Here is a 19075-nt window from a genome sequence, read left to right as displayed (position 1 = left end):
TATAATGGTCAGTTTAAATATTCAAATTGATTAGAAATGTTATCAAAGTATTGTTAATAAGATAAATAATATATTAATATCATAGATATGATGAATAATATCATTGATAAAATGAAAAATATTTTTAAACAAATATCAAATCGAGTTAAAGCTCTAACTTAAATTTTACTTCTATTGAGCTAAACATCAAAACAAATCCAACCTTATTTGGCGGAGCCAACATAGAATTTCAAAAAAATTTCAAATCTTCATCAAACATAAAAATTCTTTTACATTTCCAAAACATATTAAATAATAATAAGTCCAACCAACCCTTGTGATTAGCCTAAAAAAACATAAACCGCGCCCGCTGATTAAAGAACAACAAAAACTTCCTCAATTTATGCAATAAACTTTTGTACTTTGGGTGACATATTCGGCAAGGTTAAATTTTGGGACAAAATGAACCAATGTTTTAATACATCTGCATAAAATTAAGATTATTTTTATTATTTATCAAATATATACATACACACACACGAATTGCAATATAATTGCTCGAATACCTAACAAGTATTGATACTCGTTGTGGACCTCCTATTATGAATACTATTAACCCAATCTACATCTAAATTATAGTTTAACTATAAACTTCTCCTGATTTGACGTATAGATCATGGGACAAAGTGTCTTTTATGTACCTAGACCTCTTTTACAAGCTTTCCAATGAAGAACAGTGAGTTATTCTAAGAACTGACTAAGTTTATTAAGTAAAGAAAACAATTTTTGGCCTGGACAAAGTTATGTATTGTAGGATGATACCTATATATAATACTCTTATAGAGAGAAGAATATTCAAAATAGGCACCATCATCAAGAGACACCCTATTACTAGTGGCAAAAGTAGTACAGGGTTTAACCATAGAGATGCATGCCATTAGAGTTTCTAGTTGCCTCAAAGCCAGAAAATAGAGTAAAACCTAGATATTTAGAGCAAATAGATCATTTACTATAGTGTTAACAAACTATACATCATTTCCTCTGAGAAAGATATCATCTACATAAACTAACACAGAAAGAATTTTTTATTCAATCTTGTAGATAAAGAGACTAGTATCCACTGCTGCATTGATAACCCCTAGTCCAATAAGACAAATTTCTGTTTATCAAAGCAGGCTTCAAGAGCCCATTTTAACCCATACAAATCTTTGTTTAATTTGCAGAACAATATGCAATCATTATTAATAGACCCAAATCTTTTAAGTTGACTCCTGTAATCTGTTCCTTAAATCTCTATTTAAGAAAGTATTGTTGTTGTCTATCTCCTTAACATCTCAAGCATATTGCACTACTATGCTCAAAATGACTCTAATAGTGGTTGCTTTAAACTAATGAGCTAAATTTTTCAAAATAATCTAGACTAAAGGTCTGTTGAAACCCTTTAGCCACTGTTATGGCTTTATACATTTGTATAACCCATTTGGATTATATTTAACTTTGAAAATTCATTTACAACCAACTAAATGCATATCAACAATTTGTGGCATTAAGGTCCATGTATTGTTAGCTATAAGAGCATCGTATCCAACTTTTGCAGTAGTTAGCCTCTCAGGATTAATAGTGGGATATGTTTGAACAATTAATTCAATCTTGGGTGTTTTAGTTGTGAATATGGAATGCAAACGACTAGTCTTGGATCTAATTAGCATTGGATGTGTATGATAATAGGAATAGAGAGGAAAAAGCAAATTTATTCTCAGTTGGAGCAAGTTTTAGAAGCTAAACTTCCAGGTTTACAATTGAATAAGAAGAATCAATTGTAATATTTTGAGAAGAATTAAGAGTGGAGGTTGCGAAAACAGGTCAAGAGACATGTCCTGATTTATAGGTGAGGGATAATCAGGCGACATTGAGATTTTATGCTAAGTTTAAGTGTAAGAAGGACAAGGATGATTTTGAGATTGAGAATCAGATTGTAATGATCGAGATGATTGTTGATAACTAGGAATAGAAGACAATATAGGTGACCCTGCGGATTTTTGATCAACAGATGATTGAATAAAGGGTATATGCCAAGATCTAGTATCTAATATTGTTGGAGATTGTAATGAATGAGACTTCAAGGCAAGAGGCTTAAAATTACCACGCCAGAAAGGAATCTCTAATTTATTAAACTTTCCATGTTGAGCTATATACAACCTTCTTGTTGGGTTTAAGCACAACCCAAGACTTTTAGTTTGGACTGAGTTGGTTTTTGGTTGAACATCATTTGAAATGTGTAAAGGAAAAACTGACAGGGGATGAAGGACACCTAGTGATAAGGTAAACCAATGTTTGGAAAGCTAACCACCAAAATTTTAAAGGTAGACCTAGATGGGCTAATAAAGTGAGTCCTACTTCTACAACATGCCTGTGTCTTCTTTCAGATTTGTATTTTGTTGATGTGTATGAGAACATCAACATCTAAACATAATTCCTAAGTTGTTCAGTTAAGAAGTGAAAGACCTATATTCTTCTCCCCATTCAGTTTGCAAACATTAGATTTTGGTATCAAGTTCTCCCGCAGCTAGGTGTTGGCGAGACTCACAGGCCTGTTTTGCTTTAGATTTTGTTTTCGAAGGAAATTTTCATGCAAATCTGCTAGAGATGATTTTGTTTCCTTGGACCCCCACCTACATCGACTTTTTCTTGAGTAGTCTACTTCCCGGCTCCATCAACATATATATAATATCTATTGAAAATACAAAGCTTGACCCTCTTGCATCCTTTTATTTAGATACAATAATCAATATTAACCTAAGAATGGAGAAAACAAACGCCTGCTTTTCGTTTCCTTTTGACTGTTTAACCATCTTTCACCTGGAATAGTTAGTCAGATGTCTTGCAAGAGGGGATTTTTTCTTCTTTCTTTTTTTTTAACATCATTGAGCTCCCAATCTTTTTGCTTTAATTACCTTTTTACCATTTTTGTAAAAGCAAAAAATTTCACCTATGTGTATTTGTCCATGTAGTTAATGCGTGGGAGAGCCAGCGTTTTGCAATCTTGCTTAGCTTTTGTCCATGTCATATCAGAGCTTCTACGGCTTCATCTCATCTTGGCGTCCCTTTTTAAAGCCATTATACCAGGATTTTATTAACTGAGACTTTGAAAGGATGTGTTTGGTGGTGCTCATTTTAAGTATTATTTTTAAACAATATCTTTGTAAAGAAAGTTCAAATTTTGATTTTGATCAAAATGGCAAAAAGCTGCACGTGTTTGATCAGTTAGAGTGTTTGTATTTTGTACTCCATTGAAGAATCCGACAGTGTAGGTTGGATACTCTCTGGATTGTAATCATCATTAGTCTCCAGTGTTATAAAACTAAGCAGGGCAAGTTTGCCAATGACGCAAAATCTAGCTTTTGTCCGTGCTACAATTCTTTATTAATGTTACGTGCATATATATATATATATATATATATATATATATATATATATATATATATATATATATATATACATATATATACATATATATATATATATATATATATATATATACATATATATATATATACATATATATATATGTATGTATACATATATATATATATATATATATATATATACATATATATATATGTACATATATATATATGTATACATACATATATATATATACATACATACATATATATATGTATACATACATATATATATATATATATACATACATACATATATATATGTGTACATATATATATATGTATACATACATATATATATATATACATACATACATATATATATGTATACATACATATATATATATATACATACATACATATATATATGTATACATACATACATATATCTATACATACATACATATATATATGTATACATACATACATATATCTATACATACATATATGTATACATACATACATATATCTATACATACATATATATATGTATATATATAACTTAAGTATATATTATATTATCAAATGATTGAATATTAATTTACTTTTAATTCAAATATATCATATATACTATCTATATACTTAAATTATATAAAAATTATATATATATAATTTCACAGATAATTGTTTTGCTAATAGTAATGACAAATTTATCTGGCGTGTACTTAATTAGTAAGAATAGCTCAAAGGAAAAAAAAAATGAGTGTGTGTCTATGTATGTGTGTGTATAGATATAGTTATCCATTGGTAATATTTATTGAATTACGAAATAAGAAAATTAGTTAATTAGAAATGGATTGCTTGTTAACTGTATCAGATGAAGTTTACTTATACTTAAGTCAAATGATCGTATATTATATTGTGTATTAAAGAGAGAAATGACCAAAATAAGGAAAAAAATTGAGAAAAGAAAGTTATCATGATTACAGATGATTGTGGGAGAAAAAAGGAAAAAAACCCTAGGGAGGAGAGAGGAGGGGAAAAGAGGGAAGACGAGTGAGGAAAAATCAATTTTTTTAACTAACAAAGTTAAAATCGAAATAAAATTATTAGTTTTTAAAATATAAAATAAAAATTAGAATAAAATTATAATTTTTTTAATATTATTAATAAAATAATAATTTTATAATTAATTTTAATAAATAAATTTTTAAAACTTATCGATAAAAGTTTAGAAATTAACCAAAGCTTTGGTGGGAATAAGACTTGTGGCCTATTTCTAGTAATATAATCAATTTTTATAAAATATTGTGTATCAATGATGATGATGACGACGACGACGACTAACAAACATTTGCATCATATTATTATGTATACAACAGTTAAGTAGAATCTACCGCTTTATTCAATAAAATGTCGTACTTATATGGATCTAACATTGACTCTTTCTATCTTTTTATAAGGAAACATTTTATGGTGTAAAATGGTAATAATGGAAGGTCTTCTATTTGTAGAAACTTTCAATAGCATGCATTTATCATCTGACAATTTATAACATGCATTAAAGATCTACTATGTTTGCAGTATAGTCATGGGTTTATTACTAGCTTCCTTCTTTCTTTCTCTGTAAATTTTAAATTTTGGTAGGATAAGAAAAATAAATAAATAAATAAAAGAGAATCTGGCATTTGAACTGTAGCAAGTAATAAAGAGAAAATTTGTGGTTCATTTATTTGGTCTACCATCCAAGGTAGTTGAAAAAAATATAATTCATTTATTTCGTCACACTGTTTTAGAGATGTGTATGGTTGATTTGATTTGGATTATGCACAACCCTGCACTGCTTTATATAAACTCCAGATTTTCTCCCACAAACTTACTTCAGTCTTGAAGGTGAGTTTTTCCTTGAGGGCAAAACAATGGCTAAGGATTTCAAGCTACGGATAGCCCGATTCATCCCTTCCTTCCGTTGTTGCCGTTCTAAAAATCCTTCCACTCTCTCGTCAAATCCTGTGGCTTCAGTCCTCCGATTCTCTTTCGTCAGCCCTAACCCTATCACCCCACATTATCCACAGCCAACCCCTAAAACACGTCACTCCTCTCTCAGAAACCTTGTTTCCTCCACCATCACTTGCATAGCATGCGGCTGCAGCTCGAGATCCAGGTCAAAGAATGTCTCTTTAACCGACCACTCTGAATCTCCATTCGTACCGGAGTTCCAGTGGGAAAAAGAAGATAAATTTCACGTGGTGGCCAAAGTCTTCCACGAAACCCCTCGCCAGAAAATCTACAACTCCTACGCCTCAGCCTCCGGTCACACGTCATGCGATGATGAGGGTTTGTTGCCTCCTTCCCAACCTCCAAACACGAGGAAGAAAAAACGACGTGCTAGAAAGAAGAAAAAGACTGCACCAAAGACTCGCATCAGCACATCTTCAGCTGATAATAAGTTAATTTACAGAGAAGGCTATGATGACGTCGACAATGTACACAATAAAGGAACTGAAACATTAGTTTCCTCTTATAGAAGCTTATCGACTGACAATTCTTCATCAGAGTTCTATCCCAAACTTGAAACCAGAGGAGAAGTACCCTTCAATAAGGCAACGAAGGTAAAACGCTCTGTTTTGAAGACAAGCCAAGTGATCACAAATGAAAGTGATTTTTCTTCTCCGGAGATTGAATCTCCAGCGAGGTTGTCCATGTTTCTACAGAGGCTTATACCATGTACTGTTGATGGGAAAGTTAGGGAAAGCTTTGCTGTCGTAAAGAAATCTCACGATCCGTACGAGGATTTCAAAAGATCCATGTTGGAGATGATTTTGGAGAAGCAAATGTTTGAAGAGCAAGAGTTGGAGCAACTCTTGCAATGCTTTCTGTCTTTGAATTCCCAGCAGCATCATTGGGTCATTGTGGAGGCTTTTACTGACATTTGGGAAGCTATGTTTTACCGCAGGTCGAGTAGTTTCAAAGTTTCCAGTGGTCTTTGAAGTAAACCAGTAGTTAAACGATAATGAATAAGAACCAGTTTGGTTTATGTTAATTAACCATATTTTTAATGCATTAATGTTGTTTAATTGTAGAGTTTCACGTTCCTTCGTTCCCTCTCCACTTATCTGCGTTTGCTTTTGGGCATATTTTATTACTAAAATTTGAATATTATGTTAGAGATAAATTATTTGATATAAATTATTATTATTATATTTGATAAAAATTGATAGATATAAATAATTATTTTATTTGGTTAGAGATAATAAAAGAATATTAGTATATTATTTTACTTAAATATTTTATGTATAATTATTCTAAAATATTTTTTATATTATTTATTATATTAATTAAAAAAAGATTATTTTTGTTTTAAAAAAATTAATAAATAAGGATATAGTTATAATAAAATCAAAACTATTTAGTTATTTTTTAATACCTAAGATGAAATTGGTAATCAAATTATCTTTTATATTATTTGACATATCATAATTAGTAATGAAATATTACTGAAATATAAACTAAACAAAATATTGTAAATAATAAAAGATATATTACTAGAGTAATCTTTAATTTTCTTTGATCAAACGTTAGGTAGACCGTTACCTTAGAGTTAAACCAATCATATAAAACATAACTTAAAAGTTTGATTCAAAAAAGATATCGATGGGATTTAAACCTAATTCTCATAGTTCAACAAAATTATGAGTATCTATTTTAGATATATATATATATATATATATATATATATATATATATATATATATATATATATATATTATCATATAATTAAATAATTTTAAATTAAAAATAAAATAATATTAAATCATATATAAATATATATTTATATACCTAAAATAAATTCACAAAATATATCTCCTAATAGATAGTATCGCCCTCCCTTGCCCCTTTGACATTTTCGCCGTTTCACTGCTGCGTGCTTAGTAGTTTGCAGTACATCAGTGGATGTCTATTTGTACTGTCTGAACAGCCCCAGGGGCTTCAGTATATGCAACACTATACTATACGTACACCCCACCACATCCGACAGAATTTGTGAGAAATTGAAGTGTTAAAAGGACAAGGTGGCCTTCTTCTCAATTTATTTTCATAAACCATATCAGTTGTTTGACTATATTTTTTTTTCTTTCTCTTTTTGTCATGTATTGTGTGACTTGTATTTAATCAGAAATTAATTAAAATCATCTGACCAAATAGCAATCTGACTTGATAAAAACATAACGTCAAGAAATTGCTAAATATTATCATACAATACCCCAATTTTAGCTACATTATTTGTGTTCTCTCCTGCATGAACATTCTCCACAATTGTGTTGCTTGCTGGGGTTTTCATAGGCCATGGAAATTGTCTTACATTTTCTTTCTTTTTCATCATCCTTCTATGGTTACTTTGCATGGTTATCAGTGGCGAATTTGCAGGCTTTTATGTTGATTTATAAGACAATTATTATTATTAATGTGTCTTTATAAAGAAACATGAACATATCTAATGGCAGGTTCATTGTGGAGAAAAATGAACCGATTCAAACTTTCATAGGCCTGGATTTGCTGATGGGTCACAACTAATGAAGGAATATCAGGCACTTTCCAGGAGACTGTCACTTGACAGGCGCTGATCGGTTACATGTGGAGTTCTTTGAATGATAGGAACCCTTCATAATGAACACTGACCCACGAACACGTAGGCATGCGATGAGACTAGGATTACTGATGGATAAATTATTCCTGTGCACGTAGAATTTATTCATTCTGGGTCCACAAGTTCACAGAGATTGCTGATGCCTATAGCTTCATTGTGCTTGTTTAAATCAGTATGAACAGATTTAGTGACTTTTAATCTTAATTTGATCTCCAGATTTTGCTCTTAAACCTATCTAAATATACAGAGTGTTATTTGCTTTGAAATTTGTAAACACTATAGTGTGACAGAGATGCCAGTGTTACTGAAGCGTCGGCGGAAAATCGGTTGAATGAATGATGGAATCAAAATGTCAATGTATTATTGAAATGAGTGATTGGAAAAGCTAACAACTATAGTCTTTTTACGTACAAATACTTGCCTAAACACAAAAGCAGTCACTACTCACCATCTTAGGCTTTGTGAGCTATAGTTATCAGCATCTGATGGGCATCCTTGATTAAATTGGTCAGGTCAGAAGCGTGCGATGAAGCATGGCAGTAAGAGAGAGAGCTCAAAAGTTACTGTTACCAAAGGCAAAGTTTCGTGAATAACACGGCAAAGTCTATTATAAATTTAGGGTTTAGGATTTGTCAGGAGAATGACATTTTTTAAAGTGAAAGTAGTAATATTTCATTGGGGGATGCTTAAACACGGTATCAGAGATTCTTTGCCCACCTTATGGAATCGACTACGACAGCTTCTGGATCCCTTATATTCTAGGCCAAAGGACTATTTCCCATCCAAGTTATCGTAAAATCCTAAACTTTTGTCTGATAACTTTTAAAAACTCAAACATCCACTTATAATCAAATTTCTTTTAAAAATCTCAGTCAATATTAGAGGGAAAACCATTATTTATTAAAAAATTAAAGTTTTTTCATATTTTTCTCTCTCATATATAAAAACTTACATTTTCCCTCCCAACCTAAAGTTTGAAAAGTGACCAAAACCCTCTAGGGTTTGTTCCTCTTTCTCCTGCATCAATTTCTCCTTCTTCAACCATCGGTCGTCTTTCCTCCCCCCTTATCTCTTTCTCCAGTCTCTCTCCCTTGCCTCTCTGACTATCTTTGATAGGAGAAGAAGATGAAATTGTCTTCATCTTCGGTCTCTCTCTCTTGCCTCTTCGACCATCTTTAGCTAGATCGTCTTCGTCTCTCAGACAAAGACGAATGGTCTTTGTCTTTCCTCAGACAAAGACAAATGGTCTTCGTTTGAGACGAAAACATTTCGTATTTGTCTCCAGTTGAAGAGGCAAGGGAGAGAGAGCAGAGGGAGGGATAAACGAAGAGGAAGGACGGTCAACAGCCAGAGAAGGAAAAATAGACGCCGGAGGAAGAGGAAAGGGTTTTTGTCACTTTTTTAACTTTGGATTGGGGAGAAAATGTAAGTTTTTAATTATGGGAGAGGAAAATGTGATGAAACTTTTATTTTTTTAATAAATAACGATTTTACCCTTAACCCTAACTAAGATTTTTAACGAAAATTTGGTTATAGATAAGTGTTTGGGTTTTTGAAAGTTTGAGGGTGAGAGTTCGAGATTTCATTATACCTTGGGTGGGAATAAGTCTATTGGCCTATATTCTATAGCCTATGCTCACTGATGATGTCTTATCTCTTCATCAGGACTTTTGGTTGTCATTGATATGGAAGTTCCTCAATTTAGCCCCAAGTGACTTGGGAGATAAAAGGAGTATACTAATAAGGTGGAAAGCTTAATTCAAGTTTAAAGATGACATACCAAAATTATATTATTGACTAACTTAGTCTTATAATTGTGAGTCCACTCATCCGAAGTTTTAATTTGATTCCACTCTGAAAAGATGATCCCACTTGGGTGGGGCTCCATTAAAAAATAAAAATCCTCCGAAACCGCATGACCATGCAAATGTTATTTATGGAATTTTATTCAGACTAGGCCTAGGGTTTGTGTTGGAGATTTTTGGCTTAGACCCATTAGATATGACAACTTATTTTTGCTGGCTTCAACTCTATTTCTTGTTTTTATTTGTCTTGCATTTTCCTTTTCCCTCAGATACGCCTACGAAACGAGGATATATAATCTACATAAATGTATCCATCACTTCTCCAAGAAGTTCTTCATCTGGCAGAAATTTTTATTGGACCAAAAGAAGAAATATTTCTTTGCATATTGCAGAAAAGTGTTAGACGATTCAGAGCTGATGATGGCAAGGGAATCTTACCAAGCTTGCTTAATTTATTTCACCTGATTTTTGCTATGTGGCCACATATATGCATGTGAACTTGCAGAACTCTTGCATATTTTCAGAAAAATGGCAAACAAAAAAAAGAAATACCCACTCTCCCTCCTTCATTAAATTGATTTTATCAGGAGTCATAACTATGGATGTGATTTTGAAGATAGCATTCTATATTTTGGTCAGGGATATAGAAATAGCATACAACTCTCGCTTTTAGAAGGTCCACTAATGTCTTCAATTAGATTGCTTCTTTGATTGAATTAATATTTCTAACTGAAGTAAATTATGTTATATCTTTTTATTATTTTTTCAGATCTTCCCCATCTCTCAATTTCATTTGAATTTTCGTAGGAGTAAATGATTAAATAAACACGACGTTGGACATACTAGATTGACCATAAAGTGAACTGCAATGAAACGTGAGTGTGCCTGTGTGTGTAAGAAGATCAAATGGGAATGTAAAATGAGTTAAAGGCCCCATGACTTGGCTTATATTAGGGTTTGGTTGTGCAGAAACCCGAAAATCAGACGCTTCCTTTACTTCAATTGACTCTGTTTCTTGATCGTTTCTCCGGACTTGCCGACGCTGTTATGTGAATTTAAACTTTTCAAACACTTTCTCTCCACCTAATTTTTTTTTTCTGGGTCTAAAAAAAATATGGCATTCAGAGTTGGTTAGTAAGAATCAGGTTCTAAATTCTCTCGGAATCCAGAGATTACATGACCACAAGTTGACCAGAGGTCCAGGACCAAACACGGGTGGTTTAGATGGTCTAATATTACTGTAGTTTAGTCAAACATGATTAACCAGGTGAGCAATTAAGAAAATATTCTTCTAAGTTTGAGGTATGGTTTGAAAAATTGGATGGGACTCGACGATTCAACCGGTGTAACCATCACTTATTTGTAAAAGAAGTTTTAATTTATTTGAAAATCGTTTTGAAGTTAAACTAAATTAGCGAGATAAAAAGCCGTTTTAACTTGTTTACTATAAAAAGATGAATTTTTTTAAAAGAAATTCATTATTTTAGTTTAAACTCACATCTTTATTTATTAATTTTGAACATATATGCTATAAGCTAAGTTTATTTTAATATTAAAATCAAGGTTTTCAAAACCGGACCGAGATAAAAACCGTTTTAAGTACTGGTTTCGGTCGTACCGGTTGAATCGTTTGAACCGGTCGATTGGACCATTTGGACCGGTTTTATGTAAAAACCTAAACAAATTACTTTTAATTAGTAATTACATAATTTTATACAGTAAATTTTATATTGTGTGTAAAATATAAATTGTTTATATAAATTTATATTTATTTATATAAATTGACCTATAATTTTAATAAACCAAGGATCACTACTTTGTTTTAAATTTGAAAACAATACACGCATTCACTGTACAAAGTTTTCAAGAGCACATAAAAATATTTATTTAGTGTATATGAAATGCCAAATGACTATTTCCCACCCAATGTTTGATGTAAACATAATTTTCTTTTTGTTAACTATCGAAAATTTAAATACTCACCTTGTCTGTTAAATTTCACTGTTAGTGTTAAGAATTAAATTATTATTTAATAAAGACATTAGAAAAATTATAAATTCATCACATTTTTTTCCTTAGATTTAAAAACTAACAATAAATGTGAGAAGCCTACGATTCATCCTTCGATTACTGGAGAAGCGGTAGGGGAAGAGAAAATAGTTATTTTTTAACTTTTGAATTATAGAAAAATTATTAGTTTTTAAATCTAAGAAAAAAATATAATGAATTTATGGTTTTTTAAATATTTTTATTAAATAACAGTTTTATTCTTAATAATAATACAAAATTTTAATAATAAATAAATATTTAAATTTTTGATAATTAATAAATAAAAAATTATACTTACATTAAACCTTGGGTGGAAAATGGTAATTTGGCCTATATGAAAATGACAAAGTTGGTTAGCGAAAATGGCAATGAGATAAAAATAGTGGAGTGGAGCAACGCTTTTGGTTTCAACGCAACGTCAAAGCAGAATCCATAATGAACGGGATCATTATTTCACTTATTCGATATTCAATTCAATTTTAAAAACATTGGTTTGTGAGTATGATTAAGTTGGGTTGTTGAAAAATCTAAGAAATGATGTTAATTATAAATATTTCAACACAGAAGTACACATCTTATAAGTTATAATCTCAAAAAATTAGCCGCATATTGATTGGATAAGGCCAAAGGCAAATAACATGAATCGATTAGATAGATAAAGCACAACAAAAAATAAAACAATCTAAAAGCTTTGAATTTCCATTTTACTCGAAAATTCATTATGAAAATGGTCATATCTGTCAGGTTTTTCAAATATGGATGGCCCATGGGACTGACTGAAAGCCTGTGTTTGTGACGTTTTTAAAGTTATAGGAGTAAACCAAATAGGCCAAAACCCAATAAATATTAAAGAACTGAGCCTGAATAGAAGCAAACAGGCATGCCCAAGTAGGGCTGGATTCGAGCCGAGCCGGCTCACAGCCAGTTTGGGCTCAACTTGGCTTTTTAATGGCCAACTCGAGTTCGGTTTGAGCTTGATTCGAGTCGAATTCGGCTCGGCTCGTTTTCAGCTCAGTTCGGTAATGGCTCGGCTCGGCTCATTTTTATATCAAAATGACACCGTTTTGTATATATATATGGATCAAAACGATGTCGTTTTGTATAAAAAAATTTTTAAAAAAATATACCGAACTAATCCGAGCCAACTCAGGCTCGGCTCGAGCTCGATCGAGCCGAGCTGAGCCCGACTCGTTTCAGGCTCGAACCGAGCCGAGCCGAGCTCGAGCTCAAGCTGACTCGGCTCGAATCCAGCCCTATGCCCAAGGCCTAAGTTAAAAAGTGTAAGCTCAAATTTGAACACATTGAGCTCGGTTCAACCTATAATTTTTTGTGACTATCATTAGATGTGAATTTGAACTGGGCTTAAGTACATCAAACCCAAAGTCCAGGTTTGGGAAGAAGATAAGAGTGTTTGAATTGTGTCAATGAAGGCCAAATTGCAAGCACCGAAAAATAGAGGATAGCAATAGTAATGGCACAACCAATGCTATATCTAAAAAAGTGCAAGACACTTTACTTATATCCATTGATAGTCCTATTGACTCTTGGAATTTTTTTAGTTAACTAAAACCCTACTCATATTTGTTAGATGAGTAAACTCGAGACATAATGACTAAACTCATAATTACTGCATCAAAAAAATTAAAGTTTCATAAACATGATAGAAATTTAAACTTAGAGATTCTCTCAAAAAGTTCTAATACTCCACAACTTTTGTTAACTCTTGGGATCTTGACTCTTGGAATTTAGATTTAAGAGTTTCATTCTATGTCATTGTGTACCATGAAATTTTGAAAAATTGTGTTATTGAAAATTATGAAAAAGTAAATCTAGCATACAAAGAACAATTGGACATTGTAGTTATGGGTGACCTTCTGTTCAAGATGACGAATGGATCCTTGAGAAAAATTCAGAAAATAAGACTTGTACCGAGATTGATGCACAATCTTATATTAGTCAGGCAACTTTACAATAAAAGGCATAACATGTTCATTATGGATGACGCATGAAAAGTTACTAAAAGAGTTGTGGTGGTTACCCATGGAACTTTATACATGAATTCTTTGTGCAAATATTTAGTTGTAGTCATAGATATTAGTGTTACTTGGGATTTGTAGACTTTGGCATATAAGTGTAGAGGAGTAAATGAGCTTCAATCGAAGGGAAAACTACGAGACTTGAAATCAATTTATCATAGTTTGTGCGAAAGACTAGTGGAAATGAACGAATAAATGCAAGTTAATTACTTAATCAAGTGTGAGTTATTTATGAATGATGTTAATAAATTAAACATGACGAACTGATAATCAACAAGATTGTAAAACTTTAATTTATTTAATATAATAATTATAGGTCTGATCATTATATCTTAGGTTTATTCATTCAATCAATATAAGTAGGGTATCTAATTACTCAAAAAAAAAATTAAACATGACGATCGATAAGAGTACAAGGGAAGAAGATTTTACAAGACGATTGGGTTTACCATGGTGAATAGAAAAGCATGATGACAATAAACAATATAAAACAAGACTAGTTATGAAATGATTTTAGCAGGAAGAAGATATTGACTATATTGAATTTTACTCTTGGATTGTCTGGTTAACTATAATTAGAATGATATTTGGGTTAGTGGCAAAGAAAGACGGTAGTCTTGAGCAATTAGATATGGAAATTGTGTATCCTCATTAAGATTTTGATGAAGAAATTTACATGTAGCAATCACAAGGTTTCAAACTATAAGGGAAGGAAAATTGGTGTACAAACTTCAGAAGAGCCTTTATAGGATAAAATGAGGCTGATACAGTGGTATAAGAAATTGACAGGTTCATGTGTAACAACAATTAATTTACTAAGATGTCAACCAACCTTTGTTGTTATTTCAAGAAACATAGTAACTCATATATCATATTATTATGATTATTATTATGTAAATGACATGTTAATTGTAAGTGTTTGTAAACTAGAAATAGACAAGCTAAAAGGGGAATTATCAAAGGAGTTGGCCATGAAGGATGTGGCAGCTACAAAACCAATCCTTGGTATGAGGATTACTATAGATAAAGGCAGATAGAGTAAAGCCAGTTAATACCATTTTACTAGTCATTTTAAACTATCCAAAGATAAGTTAACTATAATAGAACATGAACAAGACTACGTGACCAAAATACCTTATGTTTCAGCAATTGACAATCATGTATGTCACGGTGTGTACAAAGCTAGACACACCACATGTAGTGTAAGTTATGAGTAGATTCATGAGCAATATAAGAAAAACAACATTGGTAAGTAAGGAAGTGGATTATAGAGATTTGAGAGGTACTACAAATTCAACATTATACTTTAAGAGCAAAATCTTAGAGTAAGAGTATGTGGATGTTAACATGGTTGGAAACATAGATAACCGCAAGAGTACCATAGTTTGTCTCTACGTAAGGTGGTACATCAATTAATTAGTTGAATTCCAATGCCATTAAAGGTTGTTGCCCTCTCCATAACAAGAAGCCATTGAAGTTCAAAAAGTTCTCAAAAGCTTCTGTGTTTCAACAGCGTAGCGTCTACAGGGTTTAGACTCTTTGACTCTCTTACGCCTACCTCTCCGAGTTCATGTCCTAATTCTACAAGGTGGAGGAGATTGGGAAGAAGGGGTTGATCTGGAAATGAATGGTCATTGTCGATTCCTGCTATTCATTCGATTTCTGAAGAAGATTTGACTACAAAGCTACAGAAGAAAAGAGGCAAAGTGGGTAGTTTATGCTGGTAACTTACAGGTCCATTCAAACCCATAAAGTCGGGTACGAATCTTCATAATCCTTAACAATATAAATGGACTTGTTTTCAAGTACTTTTCAACCTGCCCTGCCGCAGTTTGTCAGGTTAGTCAGGCACAGATTATGTGACTGGGCTAATTAAGATTGCTTACTTAGGTTCCTTTCGGAAATTAAAAAATAATACTAATAAAAGCACCCCATTTTATCATTTCTCTCATTATTATATTACCAAATTATAGCAAATGCACCTTCCAACATTAAAAACATGCATCCATTTAGCTAGTACACTGCCTACTTAACTAGCAACCTATTTGCCAGGCCACATCATAAGATTATGTTCTTTTCACTAATGTTCGCAGAGTGAAGATTGACACTGTTTCCACAAACAAAACAGAATGCAGAAAAAATGAACAAAGATGGCAGGAAAAGAAACTAACATAAACACCAAAACTAACAACCAAACCCTATCCTTCAGTTACCCTGAAAACAAAAATATTTCAGCTCATATTCAAGGAAAACCATGAAGGAGAAAAAATTTCTGCCAACATTTTATTTGCCTCTCTCACTCTTTTCCTGGTAAATATACAAGAATAAAAGGGATAACTAGGATAATTTAATTAAAAAAATGAAATGTCCTTTATACAATCAGCTAGAGGAGGGAAAAAGAATCCCAATGTAAAATAAAGGGGCAAAGAAAGTGGCATTGGCAATTCTCTATTAGAATCATAACTGAAGAGAAGAATTACAAAAGCATAATAAAAAACAAATTCAATGGCAAAAAGTTATAGAAGTTACATTAAGACTTTCAAAATTTAAATTGACATCTCAAACCATAGGCTTAGATGAGTTAAGCTTATGAATCTCAAAATAGCTTCACTCAAGGCCCTATGTTAGATTCCACACTGATCTATAAATTCAATTAGTATGTTTAATCAAAATTCACCATTCAATTAAATTGAATACATCTAACTCGAATCTCTCTATAACAACAATCCCATTGATCCTTATTTAGTAGCCTCTTGATCCCCTGGGACACTACCAGCAGAAACCAACCCAAGATCCTCTTCAAACTTCTGCCACCCTCTCAATACATTGGGAGGGAACTTCTTCTTAATCGTTCGAATAATACCCTTGGCCTCCTTCTTCATCTTTTTTTTCTTCACCAACCCTTCCACTAAAAGCTTCACGGTATTGAAATCTGGAATCTTGTGCATTTTCACACTCTCCTTAAACACCTTATATCCCCTCTCATAATCCTCACTTCTACACAAATAATATAGCAAAGTCCTAAAAGTTGCAGCATTCGGCTTACATCCATTCCTCTCCAGTCCCTTATAAACCTTCTTAGCTTCCTCCATCATCCCATTTTTACAGTAACAAGTCATCAAAAAATTGTAACAAATTGTATCCGGTTTCAATCCTACATTGCTCATCTCATCAATCAACTCTTTCACCTTTTCAGGATCACCACCATGTACGTTCATCATTCTCACATTATAAGCTGCAACATCCAATTCACAGCCCTTGGTCACCATCTCACTCCATAATCTTTCGGCTTCTTCACTCTTGCCTTGCTTATACAAGGCATTCAATACTGTAGTATAAGTAACAGTAGTAACTTCTACATCTTTATTTTCCAATTCTTGCAATAATTCTAATGCTTTATCAGGAAAACCAGCTTCACAATACGATTTTACCAAAATCCCATGAGACACCTTATCAGGCAAAAAATTATATTTTCTCGGGATCTCATCGAACAAAACAGGCAATTTATCAAACATTTTGGACTGATTACAAGCAAATAATAATGCATTGAAGGAAATTACCGTTCTGGGTGTACCCAGTTGTTCCATCTGCTCAAAAGTTCTCATGGCGTGGCCAAACATACCAGCTTGACCGTAGGAGCGAATTAAAGTGGATAAATAGGGTTCTTGGGTTATTTTGGGGTCCTGTTTGTGGGATTCGACTAGGGTTTCAATGTCTTGAAAACGTCGAGATTTTGCGAGACGGCGGACAGTTAATTCTTGGGCGTAGCGAGAGGAGACAGGAGAGGAGTAGTGTTTGGAAACGGAGGAATAGATTTCCAAGGCTTTATCAGGGTCATACTCGGAACGGAGTTTGGACTTGGCTTGAGAGATTGAGATTGATGACTTGGATGACATAAAACGGCGAAGATGGCGGATATTGGAGAACATCTTTTAGGGTTTTGGGGGTTTTCGCTGGTAGACGAAGCAGAAATTAGATACAGGGTGGATTTTATAAAATGTTTTACATTTTTATTTTACATTCGGCTCCTTCTGCTTACCTCCTCTGTTTTCTCTGAAATTATAAAGATGCCTTCCAATTTTTACACTTTAGATACAAACCACCCTTCTACTAGTTTCAAAAAATAAAATTTTTATTAAGCCTTTTTTATTGTTTTACATCAATAAATTTAGGTATACACAATTTTAAATATATAATTTAGTATATAAATAATATTTAATTATATAATCAAATAATTTTTAATTAAAAATAAAATAAAACTTAATTATAAGATGATACATCATCTACATACTTAACGTTACTTACCCATAACATTACTTAATTATTTGAATATTTATTTAATATGTTTTTTAGTATTAGGGTCATATGGGTTCTCCAACTTGAATTTGGATTTTTTTTTTTCAAAATGCATGGTATTATCCAGAAAATATAGGTTTTGGAGAGAATTTTTAGGGTGTCTCTGAAAACTTTTTCCAAAAAGATAGTTTAAGTTAATTTCAAACAATATTTTAATATAAAAGTTGTTCGAAATTAACTTTAATTATCATCCTACCCAACTTTCTTATATCAACCATTTGTCATAAAAGTTTTCTTAGTTAAACGCAAAAGATAGAGAAAAGTGTTTATATTTGTGGCAGCATAGTTTTGAAACCCAAACAAAATTGGATGATTCAATCGGTATAATTGTCAATTCAAACCTAATCCAATAGACTCATTGATGTCATGCTAACATCAACACGACTTTTGAAAAAAATTCAATTGTTAGAACTCAAAATCAAATTCCACTGATTCCAAAAGTTAATAAAATTAGTAAAGTATTAGAACTTTCAAAAAAAAAAATTTAGGTTTAAGTTTATATTATATTGTAAAATTTTAATTTATCTAGTATAATGATTGTGGGTTTTATTACTATACCCCGGATTTATTCAACACCCTACAAATGATTAAATGTAATTCAAATTATATAAAATTGGATGGTAACAAATCTCGTCAAGTGTCTACACCAAACTACGATATAATAATGTGTAAGATGGTTATGTAAATGCAAATGTTTTTGTAAATGCTTCTTAAGGCACAAAGTTATTGTACTAGAAGCTTGGTGGAAGATGGTTTTGCAAATGTAAATGTGATTCATAAAATGATGCTATTCATATT

The 19075-nt window shown here is 32.0% G+C and overlaps 2 protein-coding genes across 2 annotated transcripts; one reads left to right on the top strand and one right to left on the bottom strand.

Moving 5' to 3' along the window:
- The first annotated feature begins 5216 nt into the window (after window positions 1-5216).
- LOC123195071 (transcription repressor OFP7-like) lies at window positions 5217-6460 on the top strand. The gene has a single exon (XM_044608659.1). It carries the CDS (start codon window positions 5303-5305, stop codon window positions 6371-6373), a length of 1071 nt encoding a protein of 356 aa, XP_044464594.1. The 5' UTR covers window positions 5217-5302; the 3' UTR covers window positions 6374-6460.
- A 9883-nt stretch (window positions 6461-16343) lies between these two features.
- LOC123209363 (pentatricopeptide repeat-containing protein At4g36680, mitochondrial) lies at window positions 16344-17929 on the bottom strand. The gene has a single exon (XM_044627373.1). It carries the CDS (start codon window positions 17848-17850, stop codon window positions 16660-16662), a length of 1191 nt encoding a protein of 396 aa, XP_044483308.1. The 5' UTR covers window positions 17851-17929; the 3' UTR covers window positions 16344-16659.
- Between the last annotated feature and the right edge of the window lie 1146 nt (window positions 17930-19075).

The sequence above is a fragment of the Mangifera indica genome, chromosome 1 (genome assembly GCF_011075055.1).
Source record: "Mangifera indica cultivar Alphonso chromosome 1, CATAS_Mindica_2.1, whole genome shotgun sequence".
Taxonomy (NCBI): domain Eukaryota; kingdom Viridiplantae; phylum Streptophyta; class Magnoliopsida; order Sapindales; family Anacardiaceae; genus Mangifera; species Mangifera indica.
The sequence above is the reverse complement of the archived record's forward strand: the minus strand, read 5'-3'. Positions and strand labels throughout refer to the sequence as shown.